The sequence below is a fragment of the Lepisma saccharinum genome, chromosome 1 (genome assembly GCF_977018435.1).
Source record: "Lepisma saccharinum chromosome 1, izLepSacc3.1, whole genome shotgun sequence".
NCBI lineage: Eukaryota > Metazoa > Arthropoda > Insecta > Zygentoma > Lepismatidae > Lepisma > Lepisma saccharinum.
This window is the reverse complement of record NC_139229.1, coordinates 162,346,348-162,365,461: the sequence shown is the minus strand read 5'-3', so window position 1 is coordinate 162,365,461 and position 19,114 is coordinate 162,346,348. Positions and strand designations below refer to the sequence as shown.

The window sequence follows — 19,114 nt, the reverse complement described above, 5'->3', positions numbered from 1 at the left end:
CATGGCATAGTGGTTCGGATCCCACTTTAAACTGTAGGTCCAGTCCCGATTAGCCTTATTGTGCATAAAGTGGACTTAAAACAACAATTCAATCAATAAAACTAACAATCTATTTTAAGTGGTTTTTTTTAAATCATCAGAAATGATTTTTTTAATAAAAATCTTTTACATACTCAAATGCACAATAACGTTAAAGAATCATCACAGGAGCAAAATTTAAACTGACATTTGCACATATTCTTAACCTCCAAATATCTATGTTCGAATAAAATAAATACTCTTATATGTATGAATAAAACTGGCTTATATGGCAGTATGTGTTACATAGTTTTCCAGAACATAATTTCTCATAAATTAGTACAGTAGTTTTGATAATCCATTATTCCATATACTCGAGCCAAAAAGATCTAAATTTTCTTCCAAGTGCTCAGATAAGTAGTATGTGAAAAGAGACATTTGCACATCGTGACACAGAAGAGCTGACCATTTGTTTAATGTGTAAGTTCAATTTTGTTTAACTATTTCTTCATGCCATCATTGTTTCTAACCTACTGAACAACAAAGCTACTATATTCATAATAATACTGGATATCCCATTTTTCATATACTGTAGTTTTTTTATAATGTTTTTCTTTTCAGAATTTCCAAGTCTATTTTGTATAGTCCCATCCACCAATGAATTATTGGGACTCTACTGTAGTTTGTGACTAAAACATTCAAATACTTTTCTTTTAAGTACCGGCACAGATTTTCAGATTCTAAATACCTTCCTCATCGTCCTATCTAAATCCATACATTTCATTGATTCACCCTCTGTTTCAGTTGTAGCATCTTTTATGCCCTGGGTTTTTACCAAAATAGGAATTTTGGTCCACGGCTTATCTTATTTTATGTTTTATGAAAGTTGTATTGCTCGAAATATTAAAATTGGAATCGAATTCAAGCGAAAAGTTATGCTGAGCTAATATAGTGTACATTCTTGTTTTGCTTCAGTGTTCCTTCCTATAAACATGAATTTAATTAGTGTGTAGTTTTGATTATACATGCTCATTTTTCTCTCTTGCATGTTTCATAAATTATTTTATATCTCTATTTCAGCGAATTATTGTATGAGTCAGAAAACAGAAAAGCCAGTATTATCAGGTCAACGCATCAAGACCAGAAAAAGAGGTATGACATTACATTTTATGTAAAAGACTGTGTAAAATGCCAGATTATGTTAATGAACTACTTTTATTTAATTCCAGTGTATTGGTTGTTGGTGACTTAAGTGTTCACTTGCCAAAATGGGGATAAATGTAGACTAGACTACTTTGTGTGAACATTTTGATTGATAAGTTTAATGTTGTTGTAGCTCAGGCTTTTCCCTTTTGTATTCTCCTAACATTCTTTAACCCCTTAAGCCCGAGCCCAAGTTGTGCTCGGGCATTTGAATTTGGCAGCTTTTTGTGCATTTCAGATCCAGTCGGTGTTCCCGTAGCGGGAAATTATTTTCTTTAAATGGATATACAGTAGTACATACATAGACACATTTCGTTTTGTACAGTTTGCTTGAATGTTTGTGTGTTCATTCACCTTTCTCTTGTATGTTTCATAAGACATGTAATGTTATAATGTTGTCAAGAGCCATATGCCCTCTGGGACATGGGCGGACTGGGGGCTTGCTGAACTGGAGTCTAAGATTCAACATACGATTTACTTTAAATTATGTGTGCAGTAGTTTCAATTCAAATTTAGGTTTAAGTTACACACACTCACTCTCTCTTTCTCTCTCTATCTCTCTCTCCTTGACAATGTAGTGAGACTGTTTAGGAGGGTGGTTTGAAAAGTTCTCGGAATGGAATAGAAAGAAACAACTTACAACAGTGATTTTTTATTTTTTATTTTTCAATGTAGTCTCCCTGTACACTAATGCACTTGGTCCAGCGATGTTCCAATGCCTTGATCCTATCTCGAAAATTAGATTCCCCCAGGCCTGTGAAATACGTGTCAACTTCGGCTATTCGTTCTTCCTTTGAAGAGAATCTCTGTCCACCGAGGAAACTTTTGAGTTTGGGGAAAAGATGGAAGTCTGTGGGAGCCAAATCAGACGAATAAGGCAGATGTGGCAACAATTCGTAACCAAGTTCATGAATTTTTGCCATGGCAACGACACTTGTGTGAGGGCGCGCATTGTCCTGATGCAAGATGATTTTCTTTCTTGCCAAACCTGGCCTCTTTTCCCGTATCTTATGCTTTAGTTGGTTGAGGAGATTAGCGTAGTATTATCCCGTAATTGTTTGACCAGTGGGAAGATAATCGATCAACAGAATCCCTTTCGCATCCCAAAACACTGACGCCATTACCTTTCCGGCCGACCATATTGCCTTTGCTTTCTTTGGTGGTGGTGAATCAACATGTTTCCACTGCTTTGACTGTTGTTTTGTCTCTGGGGTATAGTAGTGGACCCACGTTTCATCTGTCGTTACAAACCGGAGCAAAAAATCTGTTTGGTTTCTCTTAAAACGAGTCAAACATTGTTCGGAAATGTCCACTCTGATGCGTTTATGGTCCTGTGTTAAAAGTCGCGGCACCCATCTTGCAGATATAATTTTCTCATATCCAATTCAACTGTTAAAATGTGATACGCCCGTTCGGATGACATTCCTATAGCTTCAGCAATTTCACGCACTTTCAGTCGGTGATCCTCCATGACCAATTTATGCACTTTTTCAATAATTTCTGAGGTAGTAGCACATTTTGGGCGACCACAACGTGGATCATCTTCTAACTCGTTTGTCCACTTTGCAATAGTTGAATATGAAGGAGCAGAGTCCCCCAGTGTGTTCAGAAAATCGGCATGAATTTCCTTTGCTTTCATACCTTTCTTTACAAAGTACTTAATCACCTCTCGAATCTCGATTTTTTCCATCTTCACAAAGCACTGCACGGGAACAACTACAAAGTGACGTCCACACCACAGATCTCTACTAGGGATGACCAGATCCGGATCCTAAAATTTTTTGGATCCGGATCCGCGGATCCGGAATTTTCAGATCCGGATCTGAATCTGGAATTTTCGGATCCGGATCAGTTTTGCCATCCCACATGCGCTTCTTTGGAAAGTAAGAATGTGCTTATAACATATTGTTACCTGCTAATATACATATATATATATACAGGGTGACTGGTAATTAGATGTATTCCCTGAAAGGGGTTAAAGTAGAGACAGTTTGCAATAAATTTGACCATATGATACCCCGTCCGAAAATTAGTAGTTTTCGAGATAATCGAATTTCAATTGTTTTTTTAAAAAATGACAATTTTCCACATAAAAAGATGAATTGAGAAAAAACTGCTTATTGTATGGAACTTATTTCAGCATTTTCTGATAGCTAATAAATAAGTGGTTCATTTAAAAAAAAGTTTTTCCGAAATAACAATCACATGTAAGTAACGGGTGGGTCTAAACTTACAAGTGATGATAAAAAAATGTACTCTTAGTTTACTTGGCAACGTATTTATAACAAAAATGGTATGACACGAAGCGTACAAATTACTTAAATTACTTCCTTGTGTCGTCTGTTATCCAACAAGGTACAAATGTTGCTAACATTCATATTTGTGTACAAGAAATAATACTTCATTCATCTTCATGTGAATGGAATCAATGAACAATACAATTAAAGAACATTACACGTCTTGCTCAAAGTGGGCACCTCCGTTACGAATGCAGGCACGCAGGGTTTTACGAACATTTGGTCTCTTAACTCGTGATGTGATGGTGTCCTTGATGTGTTGACCAGCTGTTGAGATCCTCTCCCTGAGCTTTTCTTGCGAGTTTACCGGTGTCTTGTCATGTGGCTCCAAATGTAAAAGTCACAAGGCGTCAAATCGATCGGGGGATCGAGCTGGGCAGTCATCATGCTGATAAATCATGTCACTTCTTGTAGCTAGAGGCACATCCTTCAACAACATTGCCATCCCGTTCCTCAAAAAATGTTCATAAGTGATACCATTTATGATTTGGGGCAGGAAAAATGGCTCGATCAAATGATTGTTGATTACGCCCATCTATACTTCTGCCTGGCGTGCGACAGTGGCTGGATGAATATTACCCAAAGAAATGGATTGGCCGAGGCAGCCCGATTCCCTGGCCGGCTCGATCCCCCGATTTGAGCCCTTGTGACTTTTACATTTTAACACACTCAGGTGATGTTGGTTTGCTTCAGTTCCAGAACTTGTGCTGTTCTCTGTTGAGATGCAGTCATTTTTCTAGCCTCCCACTCAGTTTTATATGCTTTTCTGTGACTGCATGCTGTCCACACACTGTCACCATCCACGTGTGAATTTCTAGGATGGTCACACCCTCTTTCTGCAGAAACCAAGTTGAAGTTGTTGAACGCTGCCTTTGACAATCAGACTTAAGAAAAATGAAAAATTTTATTATGCTCTATTTGGACCATGAGTATTGAATTTATACTGCAGAAAATGTAAAATCTGATTTCCACCATTTTACATATTATTGGTGTGTAAATAATATGAAGTTCAGAAGAAAATATATGGACTCCATCCTCTGTGGCAAAGTGGTTAGCACAGCATGTTACAATGCAAGGGGTCCCAGGTTTAAACCCATCCTGCGCATGGTGTTCTGTCAGTGTTCCTTCATCAATTTCATCATGTTATCGCTCATCCTCATCATTGCATTTAGCCAAAATTGGCAGATAAGTGGTGTAAAATAACCTAATTCAATCGATCAATAAATATAGATAATGTTATTTAGCTGTTTTTTTTTTATTGATAAAGAACATTTTCTAGCATCTTTCACATCTTGTTCCAGATGAAAAAGAGAAATACGACCCTACAGGTTTTAGGGATGCCATACTGCAGGGTCTCAACAAAGCAGGATCTGACCTAGAAGCAGTTTCCAAATTTCTAGATACCGCAGGATCAAAATTAGACTACAGGCGTTACGGTGAAGCTCTCTTTGATATACTTATAGCAGGAGGACTTTTAGGTAAATATTCGTCATTAGAATAAAATAATATGGTTTAAATTATCTTAATGGTGAATACGGTTTGAAAATTGTTTCAGGGTGTATAAATTTCGCTTATGGATCAAAGTTGATTTTACCGATGTAATACTTCTATAATATATAGTTTGCTGAATAATGTAGAAGTTGGCAGCATATTCAAACATATCTTGAAGTTTTCAGAACTTGTTTTTAACAGTTCCATACGATAAATTATGATTTGTAATATCAGCTAAATCTTTAGCTTGTCATGAGGAATATTTGTATACCACCAGTTGTGGAGTAATGTAAAGAATATACCACTAATGAGATATTGTTTTACCAGGAAAGATTAAAGATACATAATTTGAAGTCTCGTATTTCTGTAGTTTAGTGCATGATTATATTTTTTGTTATTGTATAAATTTATGTATTAATTTCCTAAAGCACAGTATCAGAGGCATAGCTGCCTTCATTAATGAAGGAGGTGAAGAATGCATTCCTTTTTATATCAGGTTCATTATTTCTTCTGTTTGCATTGCTACAAATTCAATATCATTACTAGGGTGTCCCTTGTTTTTTTGACTGAATTTTTTGAACACACACCTGCTAACTTAATTTCAATTACTCCAAAACACAATGTAGTTTAATTTCTTGCTGATTGAATCATTTCACCGACTTGACCTTGAAAATACAGTGGCAAGCACATCCTAACATATTGTGTTGAGCTCAGTCCAAAGAATGGCAGTGCATGTAAGTCAGTTCATTGCTCTTAACAGGCCATGCTACATGCATTTTTATTCATTTATATTCACGTTGTGTCATATGAACTGTGCAGTGCCAATAAGTGTGTTTTGGTGAGGGATATGGGCCACCACATATGAATATATATAGACACTGACTTGTAGAGACTTTCAAAACTCAAGATATTTTTGTATGCTGTGAAGAAGAGTTTGAGAACAAACAACTTATTTGATATGTCATATTGTCTACAAACTTTCAAATAGAAGAAGACTAAAATTAAGTCCTCTCAGTACATTGCAGGAAGTCCTCTAGATATGAAGAGCAATTTACATCTTGAAATATTTTTGCTACAATCTGAACTGCAACTGTGCAGCTAGGATAAAGAAGCTATAAGAGACATTAACCTATCCATTGTAAAAGTTTGTCAGATGGTGGGTTAAGGCTCCACGCCTGTAACAGACCCTGATCAAGATCTGAGCTTCTTAAATTCATGGAAAGCATACAACCCAGTTTCTATGAATTCTAGAAATTAAGTGAGACTTGATGTATTTATCTGAAGAAGTGTCAGTTTTAGTGCTCTTTGATGACAATGCTAATGGAAAGAACAAAAATAGAATTGTGGCAAATTTGAATAAGGCGAAATTTCATTTTAGATGCAAAAACTAGACTTAATTTGTTATGGACAGACTTAATGTTATACAGCTGGAATTGCTGTTAAATTAATGCAGAAAGAAAGCATTCTTAAGTCTGGATAAGAAACAAAGGCAATTCCATTCTGCTGTGGTCAGCATCATCCAAAGCTTTATCAGATTGTGAAAAGAAGACACTGAAAGGAAAATATATAGTAGTTATGTAAATTCTAATGTAATCGTTTTAAGTGTCAAATAATTTTAAGTTATGCCTAGTATATTCAAATTTGAAGATCAAGTGCGCACAGGTTAACACCATCTGATTGCAATGAAATTTCATATATCGTTACGTGTAGCCTTAAGGAAAAAATTGGTGGTATGTGTTACAACTTGCACAAAGACAAGAAAATGGCCAAAATAAGGAAATTTCATATATCATTACATGTAGCCTCAAGGAAGAAATAGGTGGTATGTGGTACAACTTACACAAAGAAAAGAAAATGGCCAAAATAAGGAACGCCTGCCCTAATCAGTATATATGTCAAGGCTCGGCTGGACCTTTAAGTTCACTGTTGTCTAGATATTATCAATAGTTTCGCGATTACGTAAGTCTATTAAACTATTGATAATATCTAGACAACTGTGAAAGACAACTACACGAAAATTCACGTCAATGCTCTAGAAGGAATTCTAAGCTTATGTAATTTTTCATATTTTGAATTATCGAAGAGGTTTTTCAAGTGGAGAGGAAAATTTCAAAAGATTCGCCCATTCGCATGCCAAAGGTCCAGCCGAGCCTTAATGTGCTAATTTTTCTCTGAAACAAGTTAATGTAATTTGGAATTCTCAAGTTGACTTAGAGTTGAGAAAAAAAATAGAGAGTTTTGTCAAAAATGACATATACAGTGTGAACCAAATTATTTGTAATTTTATTGTAACTAGCTTTTCGTGGTTCTTGTACCACATTCAGCTGTTTTGTTTTGACAGTTTTCTTTTGAAGTTTTTTCGTGCTGCTATAATGCATTCATGTGTTTTCACAGCTCCAGGGGGAGGCATCATTCAAGATGTCGACAAGCCATGCAGGGCTGACTATTGTATTTTCATTGCTCCAGATGACATGGAAACAATGCGGAACTATGAGCAGGTACTGATCTTTTTAAGTGTTTTTTCATTCCTATTTTGACTTCCAAAATGTAGTGTTTCACCTTGTATGGTCTCTGATCTTTGGTACTGTCTCCCTCATTTAAAATATTGTTGAAATGCATCCATACATTATTCATTTTCCAATTGGGCTATGGGCTTTTGTGTTGATATATGTGTTGAAAATTTGCATGTGACAAAACACTAATTTGTGTCTGTCTTTTTATATTGCTAGTACTGTTTTATCAGTCTGTTATGTGCACCATATTGACTTACTTCTGCTTCCCTTTAGTGCAGTAAATGTTTGGTTAATATTGTGAAATATATGTTATTTGGATTGTTGAAGTTAGCAAGTGGAATATTTGAAATAGCTGACACAATCTATTAATATGAGGGTTAAGCTGATACCAATGTATAGTGAAACCACAGGCCAAAGAACCTGCGCTGACTCCTGTGCATCGTACTCCTGCAAGGAGGGAAGGGACAGAGTGGAGCATACTTCCTTATGGCCAGAGTTCAACCGGTGGAGGTGAAGATGCATGGAGACTTTTTGCTGAAGGTTCTTTTCCTTGTGGTCACTCTATATCAGGCTGATACTTTTCTGTGCTCTGGCTATCTTGCATGGTATTTTTTCATGGAATCTAAATATCCTGGTCAAGATGCAAAATGTATCATTTTAATTATTTTGCAACAAAACTGTGGGGGAGAGATGGGTTTTGTGATAAAATGATTATCTCGTATGAAATTATGAATAATTTAAAGCAAAAATATGATAGATTTATATGGTGTAGTCTCAATAAATGATATGTATTAGGGATGGGACAAATTAATCGTTACTCTATCAGTATCAACCAATATAGGCATATCACTTTATCAGTAAAATTACTAATAATTTTATCAGTCCGATATATTGATAAATATCTTGTAATTTAGTCCAATATTCTACCATTTTGTTATAATTTTTATGGATATAAACATTAATGTCGAATCCCTATTTTTTAAAAAACAAAATATGCAGATTCTTTTGTGTTGCAGCCATCTGATAACATACATTTATTAAGCAGGTCTACGAACCATTGAGATTCTTCAGAGATTATTTGGAATTTATCAGATCAGTGGAATATAGTATTGGTTCAAGAGCAGTATTGGCTCAACCCTACTTATCAGAGTGCAATCTTGCTTACCCCCTAATGCTGTTGCCTTGTAATCAAGGGATCCTGGTTTCGATCACCAGTGTAGGCACATTACACAGTGGTTCAGATTCCACTTGAAACTGTAGGCCCAGACCCAGTTAACCTGTTCGAGCATAAAGTGGACTTAAGAGTAGTACACATCTTGTCAAAATTCTTTGTAGTTGTCAGTGTTTTCCATTGCTACACCATTGTACGAGGGTGAATCAAATATAAACGAGAATTTATTTTTCATAATTTATTGAAACAAAATTCAAATACAAAACAAAATTCATTACTTTTCTACATAGTTCCCTGCAACTGAAATGCACTTTTGCCAGCAGATAGGGAGTTTGGCAATCTCATTTTCCCAGAAAGTCTTCTGACGTGTGCGGAGCCAGTTGCTCACGAAATCTCCTCCACTCCTGCATCATCCTGAAAATGCTTCCCTCCCAGTGCTTCTTTCAGTGGCCCAAACAAATGGTAGTCACAGGGGTATAAGTCTGGGCTCAGAAATGGTAGTCACAGGGGTATAATAGGTCTGGACTCATCCCCTTCTCTCTCATAACAAGCCAGGAGCCTTGGAGAGATTTCCAGTCAAACTTTTTTTTGCTCCTCAGTGAGGAAGTGTGGAACCCATTTCGAGGAGATTTTTCGGTAGCCCAAGTTGTTATGAATGATCGCATGAACACTACCATAGCTTATGCCCACTGCAGAAGAAATTTCACTCACTGTCAAGTGACGGTAACATTCAATAAGGTCCCTTGGCTGCCGTTATGTCTCATCAAAATTTCAGCTGGTTTTACCCCTTCTTTTGTAAGAAATTTTATAATGATGTGTTGTGCAAAGGATGTGTGTACCTCTTGCTTACTCATCGTGCTACTGACTGGTGTGGAGAGTTGGCAAGGACTCCAGGCAGGGAACAGACTCTACACACACAACATCACCAAGGCCACAGGGCTGTACCACAATTTCTCTGGCTGTGCGGAAGAAATTCCCGTTTATATTTGGTGCACCCTTGTACCTCTAAAGAGATGCATTTTTCAGGGTGTCTACCAGTCTGAAAAACCTGGAAAAGTCAGGGAAATTTACTATTTTTCTGGAAAAAATTGTATTTTTGCAGAGCTTGTACAATAGAGATTGTTTAAAATGTTGGATGTTGGCTGCGGCAGGTGGTATTCATTCAATGACAAAGCATACCTTACATCTATCTCCATGTTAAACAAAGATCTCTGTCCATGACAAATGCTGTCTGCTGCCGTACTTTGGCTTATCAGTAGGTTTGAACTCTGCAAATTGTTTTTATATAAGATTTTGATTACTTTGAAATCTTTCTTAATTTACAGTTGTATGGTCATTTTAACTCTTATTTATATAACAACTAGCTGATAGCCTGGGGTTGTCCAGGTATTTATTTATCACAATCTTCTATTAAAAGTTGTCCGTTGGAGAAACATGGCGATCTTAAATCCACTCCGCATTACTTAATAGACAGCCCTGTGACTTGTTGATAGTGTTTGAGAAAGCAAGTGTGTGTGTCTCTCTTTTTCCCTCCCTCCCCCCCCCTCTCTCTCCCAACTCTCATGTCATCATAAATGTCACCAATTAGCTTAGAGACTCCAAAAACTATGGATTCAACACTAATGTAGGTCATTTTTGATATTTTATTTTTCACTCCCTCTCACCTCCCATGCCGATAGGAGTTGAACGGCATTCGTAGTGTCACTATTCATCTTAGCAACCTCGAAAACTATGGATTCCACACTAATATCAGTCATTTTCGATTATTTTTACATTCCCCCCTTCTCACCCCCACCCGTAGGGGTGCCAGGGGTTTGAACGGCATTCGTAGTGTCACTATTCATCTTAGCAAACCCAAAAACTATGGATTCCACACTAATATCGATCCTTTTTGTTTATTTTTACATGTCACCCCTTTCCCACCCCCACCCCTAGGGGGTGTTTTAGAATTGAATGCCATTGTGTGTGTCACTGTTCATCTTAGTGACCCCGAAAACTATGGATTCCATACTAATATTTGTCGTTTTCAATTATTTTTACATGTCACCCACTTCCCACCCCATACCCTAGGGGTGCCAGGGGTGTCTTACCCCCACAGTATTTCCTTCCACATTGCAAGTGATACGTGTACCAAGTTTAGTTGAAATCACTCCACACGTTCGAGAGTTATGCTGGAAGAAACACACACATACATACATTTTTATATATACAGGGTGGTCAAAAGTCTCAATACACCTAAATAAAATAAGCCACTGTGAGGATAGGTGTCAGTGAGTGTTGGATATGCGTGTTGGGGGTGGGGGAAAACTTTATGATGAGGTTGATCTTGATGGCCGCCATCTTGAAGTCCGCCATCTTGGATTCAACTTCATTTTTTTAAATGGGAAGGGGGTCATGTGACACCTAATTTTAGGCTAGAATTTTGTCAGGAATTAAATAGTGTTGTCCATTTTGACGTATCTTTATTCGTGTAGGAGTTACAAAGGTTTCTTTTTTCAAGTTTTGAAAAGTGGCACACTTTACATGATCTGTTCGATGTGGCCTCCTTCATGCTGGACAGTCATTTCCATTCTCTTCTGCCACTCCGTATGCACACGTAACAGGACATCTGGTGTAATAGCCGCACATGCATCAATGATCCGCTGTTCCAGGTGGCGAAGATCATTGATTTTGACTGCATACACCATGGCTTTGAGGTGGCCCCATAGGTGAAAGTCAGGCGAGTGAGATCGGGGGATATTGTGCCACACCACTGGACCTCGACGGCCAATCCAGCGCTGTGGAAACTGTTCGTTGAGTAATCCACGTAGTGAGGTGGTGCCCCAGGGTGCTGAAACCAAGGGGAAGTCACCATCCTCCGTCGCTACGGATGGGAACACCAGCTCCTCCAACATCTCTTTGTAGCTGTCGGCATTCAAATTGTTGTGGATGAACACAGGACCAATGACCTGTGTTCCCCAGATCCCGTACCACACCATGACTTTGGTATGTCCAACCATCTTGGATGGATCAGTCCAATGTGGGTTACTGTCTGACCAATAATGTAGGTTCTGCTTGTTAACCTCCCCGTTAACGTAAAAGTTAGCTTCGTCCGTAAAAAGCACATTGTGGGCGAACTGTGGGTTATCTGCAAGCTGTGCTGTTGCCCATTCCGCAAACTGAAGCCGGCGGTCAGGATCGTCTTCAGAAAGGTGGTGTAATAACTGCAGCTTGAGTGGATGAAAATGATGTGTCTTCAACATCCTGCGTATGGAGCATCTGCCAACACCAGTCACATGAGACATGCTACGCACACGCCTTGTGGGACTGAGGGCGAAGCTACCTAACACGGCGATGGTTGTCGCCTCATCTGTTGATGAATGTGGCCTCCCAGACTGTGGTGTATCTTTCACACTCCCTGTGGCGTGGGAAATTGGATGTCGGTCTGGATGGCGAGCGTTGAAATCGGCTGCAATGGTGCGGGAACTTCTTTCCCCTGATATTAGGATGATCTCAACCCGTTCAGCGTCGCTTAGTTTCATGTTGTCCTGTCAACCTGCAACGAAGAGAAAACCTTTGTAACTCCTACACGAATAAAGATATGTCAAAATGGACAACACCATTTAAATAAAGATATGTCAAAATGGACAACACCATTTAATTCCTGACAAAATTCTAGCCTAAAATTATGTGTCACATAATGAAGTTGAATCCAAGATGGCGGCCGTCAAGATCAACCTCATCATAAAGTTTTCCCCCACCCCCAACATGCATATCCAACACTCACTGGCACCTATCCCCTCAGTGGCTTCTTTTATTTAGGTGTATTGCGACTTTTGACCCACCCTGTAGATTAAAGTTGAAATTTTCACAATTAGAGAAGTTATAGGATTCTCTCACATCTAATAACTGGAAAATTTCATTGAATCGGAAGCAAAATATACAAAGCTCAGGTAAAATCTTATGATTGATTAATGAGTCAATGAAGCACAAGTGAGGGACTTTAAATGCTCCTGTCTGCTCATAACTCAGGCTATTGTAGCATTTCTCTTTCACCAAGGATGACATATCTATTTGCTTGTCTGTTTCTCATTGTTAATATATTTCCAGGGCTGGTGACCAACTACATTGCAATATTCAAAACTATATATTGGATTCATAATAGGGAAAAGTGAGATGCGGTAGTATATAAATACGGAGAAACTAGTACTCACTTTTATTCACGAAGCTGTTTTTTCTTCTTTTTCGATTAATTTCAGTGACCACTGCCAACGAGGATGGTGGGTACTAGTTTCTCCGTATTTATATATTGGAATTTTAAAATAGCTGCAAATTAGCTAGAAAACCCTTTTTCATACAATACTGGTGCAAAACTTAAAATTTGGTATAATTCCCAGGATAATTAGATTCCATGAAAACATTGCTCTGCATTTGGGGAGATCCTGCAAATAGTGTGTGGTATTGGTGAATAAATTCCAACTGATATTTCAGTACATATACAGCAGCAGCAGAGATCGCCAAACCCCCAAGCCATGGAACTACTTTCCACATTTGAAAATACATAGAAAAGTACATGGAAGAAAGAAAAAATATTAAAAAAAGTTTCTTGGTTCATAAGAACTTTAACATGTAAAGAAATGTTTCTTGAATAGATGGATGGGGCAGTAAAGATGTGCCACATTAAACTCTAATTGCAGGATCTTGGGAAAACTTTTAGATCTTCTCATTTACTAACTTCTGATATAATTGTAGATAATTTTAGGTTGATGTCTTGTCTGATAGGTGTATCGAATCAATTTGTTATTTCGATTCATCATTGTACGAAAATTTGTTCTTATGCCTCTAGTTGTTATTGAGATACCAATATTTGAAGGGCTCGGGTGGAAAACATGGTGACATTTTGATCAGTTTTGAGTTACAAAGTATAATGTCCCATTCTTAAATTTTCGAGTGAAATTGCCATGCATGTCATGCAATTTGCATTGGATTTAGTGAAGCTTTCTGAAATTGGTAAATATAACAAAACAATTTATCCATGGTAAAGGGTCTAATAATTTTTTTTTTCTTAATGAACTCAGAATTGACCAAAATGTCACTTACCATATTTACACCCGAGCCCTTCATTTGATACAGTAAGACAAATGAATGTAACTGGCACATAAGATTCTCTTTTTCAACTTTGCTTAAAATGTTATTTTTATTGGTGCATGAGTAATCTTCAATGTCAAGATTTGTTGTTTCATTTTGTCAACATTCCACCTGTCATGGGAGTAGAAGCTACATAAAGACATAACTTTACATTCAGTTTAAACATATATATATTATTTTTCTTATGACTACTGAATTGTTATGGAAATAAATTAACTCCAAAAAATTGGTAAAAAAAATATTTTATGATGTGTGGATGTATCGGATGGCTATAAGAGGTCAAGAGAGGCCATCAATTTTCACATACTGTGATATTGAAAGCTTGCTAGTATAAATACGGAGAAACTAGTACTCACTTTTATCCGCGAAGCTGTTTTTCTTCTTTTTCGATTAATTTCAGTGGCCACTGCCACCATCCTCGTTGGAACTTGCTGCACTGTTGCTTGGCGTGTGTCTTTTGTTCGTAGTTCTCTGGCTGCCGCTAGGTGGACTGTGCATCTTGGTGTGTCGTCTGCTATTTCCAGGCGATAACTGCTTCAGTAGGGGAATCCAAGTGTGGTGCGCTTGCCCGCTATTGATGTTTAGTTCGTGCGGGAAGTGCATTATGGCATGCATTTCCTTGATTTTGGTGTCTATCAGCGTATAGGCAGTGTGTTTTACCCGAACCTTTTGAATTTTATGGCTATTGTATTTGATATGTTTAGCAAGACCGGTAGTGGGTTGGGCTTTTTTCGCATCTGCTAGGTGCTGCTGGATTCTTTCATTGACAGATCTGATGGACCTGCTGATGTAATGAGCCTTGCATTCACACTGCATCGTATACACCTGGGTTGTCAAGGGGGGGTATATTGGTAAATTCCCATAAATATACAGGTACAAGAGGATAAAGTATGCTTTGTGGTGAAATGATTAATCTGATGTACTACTGTTTACGGTTTTAAATTTGAGTGTGACTAATTGTGAATTTTCATCTAAGTGCTCTGATTTTCTTACATGTATCACCTTTGACTGGGTGCCAAAACTTTGGGGTTGGTACAAGGACAGTTAATTTTTTCTTGGTAGATAAGGGATAGCATTATGAGATCATACTGGTGCGGCAGAAAGTAGGGGGACAATCCCCCCACACACTCCCCTAATCGCTGCTACTGTACATACATGTTCATGTACATTAATTGCCCTAATGACTTGGTCTGGAAAAGTCGGGGAATTTTGTTTTCACAAAATAATAGACACCCTGATTTTTGTAGCATCGAAAAGCTGAGAAATTTGATAATCTATACACACAAAAGAATATGGTTTTTATATATGAACCAAGCTTCACAAAATTTCATCATAAAGTTTTCTTTATGTCAGTAGATGAATATTTTTGACATTTCAGTGCTTCTTCAATAATTTTTATTCATCAGTTAGGTTATAATAAACGAGTAATATAATTACGTACTGTAACATTGCACTTGCAATGAAATTATATATATGAAATATGTTATTTATTTATGCCTGATTTTCAGATGTGCGTTTCTTATTTCCAGACACCCAACTCTAATTAATGCATCATGCTTCTTGTGAACTTTTCCTTCGGCATTTTAAGTTGCATGTCATGTGCTTTCATATCACTATTTATACAGGATCTTTCATTTTCCACAAATTTGTATTGTGGTATAACAATTTTCATGTACCTACATCATCATCATCATCATGAATGCTTTCCACTTGAACCTCAAATGTTGTTTATGTACTGCTGGGAGGCTTGTATTTTTCTGGAATGACATATACCTTAAAATTATTTTTAAATTACTCTGCACAAAATTCAAAGATAAGCTTTTCAAAAAAAAATAAAAAAAATTACACTCATTTCATGAATTTAGTATGTTTATTTTTATTAGTTTTAGTTAATTTTACCTTTTGACTTGTGCTAGAAACTACATTTTGTTCATTGTTTAAATATAGATGCAGGGAATGTGTATGTATGTGTGTAAATTAATGATGTATCAAATCATCCTGGATCTTAATTTTCAATTATAATTGATTTAATGGGTTCAGCATCTCCAGTAAGATAGATAGATACTGAGGCAATATTTGTAAAGCATGCAAAAGTTAATATTTTTTTATTTAAGGCTGGAGAGATGATGAGCTTTTTTTAGTTAGTGTTTCCTCCTTGTATTTATGTTTTATCAGAAAGTAAGTTGCAGAAGAAGAGCAACATTTGGACAGAAGAGAAAACAGGCAAGATATACTGGGATGTAAACTGAGAATATTGTACTGTAAGCCATTATGTGTCAATATAATGTAAATGTCAAGATTCACATGCTAACAATGCTAACAACTGTTTTTCAGGTATTCATTAAGCTTATGCGACGTTACAAGTACCTTGAGAAAATGTTTGAAGATGAGATGAACAAGATTTTGATCTATTTGAAAGGATTTAATGAGTTGGAAAGAGTGAATCTTGCTCGTATGACAGCACTATGGATCTCAAATGGCTCTGTGCCTCCAGCGGTGCTCTTGGTGCTTATAAATGTAAGTGAATTTTTCATATAAGTTTTTGTAATTTGTGAAGAACTGCATTAACCGTACCATGTAAGTGATTATGATATGATAGCCACCATTACACCTAAACTCTTCTTGGAACCTTCCAAAGCCAAGACTACTAATTGTTAGACTATGGGGTAATTCCAAGAAAAAATACATTTTGGAATTTGATGTCATGGATTTGACTAATTTTTGGTATACAAGTTTCTTATCTGAAATATACAGGGTCATCCGTTTGAGATGTCAGAAAAGTAAACCTTTATATACAAGAGGTTAAAGTACGTATCTGTGAGCAGCTTGTTGTAATATAAGCCCAAAGGATGTAAGTTTCGAATGAGTGGAGGTTTACAGACTTTGGCCATATGGTGGCGCTAATGTGTATGGTAACAAAGGTGGCGATCACGTCACAACAGCACACACAGTGTGTCGTATGGTATGCGAAATTTTCGAGTATTACATGCATGCTACTGCCGCCACGCAGCTGAAGTCAGTAAACCTCCACTCATTCGAAACTTACATCCTTTGTGCTTATATTACAACAAGCTGCTCAGAGATACGTACATTAACCTCTTGTGTATAAAGGTTTACTTTTCTGACATCTCAAACGGATGACCCTGTATATTATTTTATTATTTTTCATGTTGCCGGTTTTTGAGTTATTGAATTTTGAAAATTGACAAAATTACCCAAACACTGCTCACTGCTGAAACTTTAAATACAATTTGCAAAAGACCTATTTTAAGTACAAGGCTGGGCATGGTCTCATTTTAAACCTTATGAAGAGGGCTTTCATTTGATATTCAACATGCTTGGTTTTTTGCGGAAAAACAAATTTTTCAAAACTTTATTTTACAATTTCCAAAAAATGAAATTTTCAAAACCTTTACACATATTGGTACACATCTACTGAATGTTCAGTCAAAATTTCAAGGTGGTATGTCTCTGGTATCATATGAAAAGTGAATTCCTTTCAAGACCATGCGATGATTTAAGTTAACATATTTTACATACCTAACCACATTATAAATACAGAAGCATACATACCAAGAAACTGCTTAGTGATACAGAAAGTCTTTCTTTGATAAAATGTATGATGCTTGTGTCATCTCCTCTTGCTACAGCTGGTATGTTCTACCAGTGGCTATTTCAGGGTCCACTTTCCAAAGGACTGCATGTCTTGTGATTTTAAGAACATCTGGTTGCCTTGGATAACTAAATGACTGTGTTGGACCACAAGGATGCAAGAAGATACCTGCACTTCATGTTCTACGTCATCTTTCCAAAGTACACATCCCACCCACAATTGGCATCATATGCTACAAAACCTGTGATGTGTTCAAAGGGTACATTTTGAACATCTGCATTAACTTTAACACAATGTACCAAAGTTTCTTCAGATGCAGAAAACACTTTAGTCTCCACTGTTTCTGTGCTTACTGGTATGAATGAATGAAACCTCCGAGTCCCTGTTACAGCTACAGCTTCACCAAACCGTATCTGTAAAAGTCTCTCTTCTTCCAAATATTCGTCATTTGTCACATAAAAGAAAGTTATTGATGGAATGTTTTCCTTTCCCCACTCAAATAGCTGGAGTGGTGTCATGATTTGGTTTGAAAGAGGATTCTGGAGACTAGCTTTGGCTGTCAGCCTCTTTACTGTCTCTCCAACACCATCATACACTCCCTTACCATGTGCTGTTGCATAAAAGTGCCACAATGCCATCAACATCTATGCACAAATTTGCATTTTTGCTATTCTTATATTGTGCTGCTGAACCATCAGAGAAGTAGTATACTTTCTGTAAGTTTGGCAGACAATCAATTTTCAAGGAATATAAAAGCTTACTTTGGAAAGCATGGAAAAGAACTGTGTTGTGAATCAAGTCATCTGAAATGAAGACATAACTCTTATGTTCTAGAATATTTTCCTTGTCCTTAAAATATACTACAAATGGATGAACTGTTGCCATTGAGTTGTTCCAGTGGAGCCCTTGTACTTCATACTGCAAAATAAATTAGTAATTCTCAGCAAAATCACATGTCACCACAGCTTCATCATGCACTAGAGAACTTTTCTTTCCAGAAAAATATATAATGCTGTTTGGCTATAAAATCATGTCTCTTGAGGTTGATCAACTGATTTGAAAAATCTTGAACAAATTCCTCTGTGGATTTAGTAATTGTCTCAAAAGAACAGCGATCCACTGATATCCACTGCTTGTAGGTTATACTTTCAATCATCTCTTCCTCAAGGCTTGTTAGCAAGGCTTCCTTGAAATCAATTATGCTGGGACAGGAATCACACTCTAGAAAACACTTCTGTTGTGGTATCCTACACATTATTTTTGAAAGACAATCTTTGTATGTTTTTAATGGATTTTCATGTCCTGGGAGAGTTATTTTTTTTAAGTGAGCTCCAGCTATCATTAGTTTAACATTTTGATGAGTGGTACAAACACATTCAGTGTGGGTACCACTGGCTCCTGCTATTATGCAACTCTTTGGTCTTAATTCTACAAATTTTGAAAACCCAATCTTAAGTAGCGGGTATTCAGATTTAAAAAGTCTGAATGTATCTCAGATTTCCCAGGATCAATCTTTTTTGAATGTGGATAAGTTTACCATCTGTGTCCCTCATGGAAACATAGTAGTCTATCTTGCCAGACATTTGCCTGCTTACTTCATCTCTGCAGTAAAAATCTTTAACTAATGAGGCTGTTTCTTCTGGTAAAGTTTTTCTGGGGTGAGGTGAGGACAAAATTCCCC

At 37.1% G+C, this 19,114-nt stretch overlaps 1 protein-coding gene across 2 annotated transcripts in view; it reads left to right on the top strand.

The window, feature by feature from the left end:
• The window catches only part of kra (basic leucine zipper and W2 domain-containing protein kra), a 49,648-nt gene that overhangs the window by 9,352 nt on the left and 21,182 nt on the right, over positions 1 to 19,114 (top strand). For both annotated transcript variants that reach the window (XM_083141634.1, XM_083141639.1), the window contains exons 2-5: positions 1,099 to 1,170; positions 4,820 to 4,996; positions 7,404 to 7,507; positions 16,155 to 16,337. In XM_083141634.1, coding sequence (XP_082997760.1) covers positions 1,110 to 1,170; positions 4,820 to 4,996; positions 7,404 to 7,507; positions 16,155 to 16,337 — 525 coding nt within the window. In that variant the 5' untranslated portion in view covers positions 1,099 to 1,109. The remainder of the gene's footprint in view (positions 1 to 1,098; positions 1,171 to 4,819; positions 4,997 to 7,403; positions 7,508 to 16,154; positions 16,338 to 19,114) is intronic.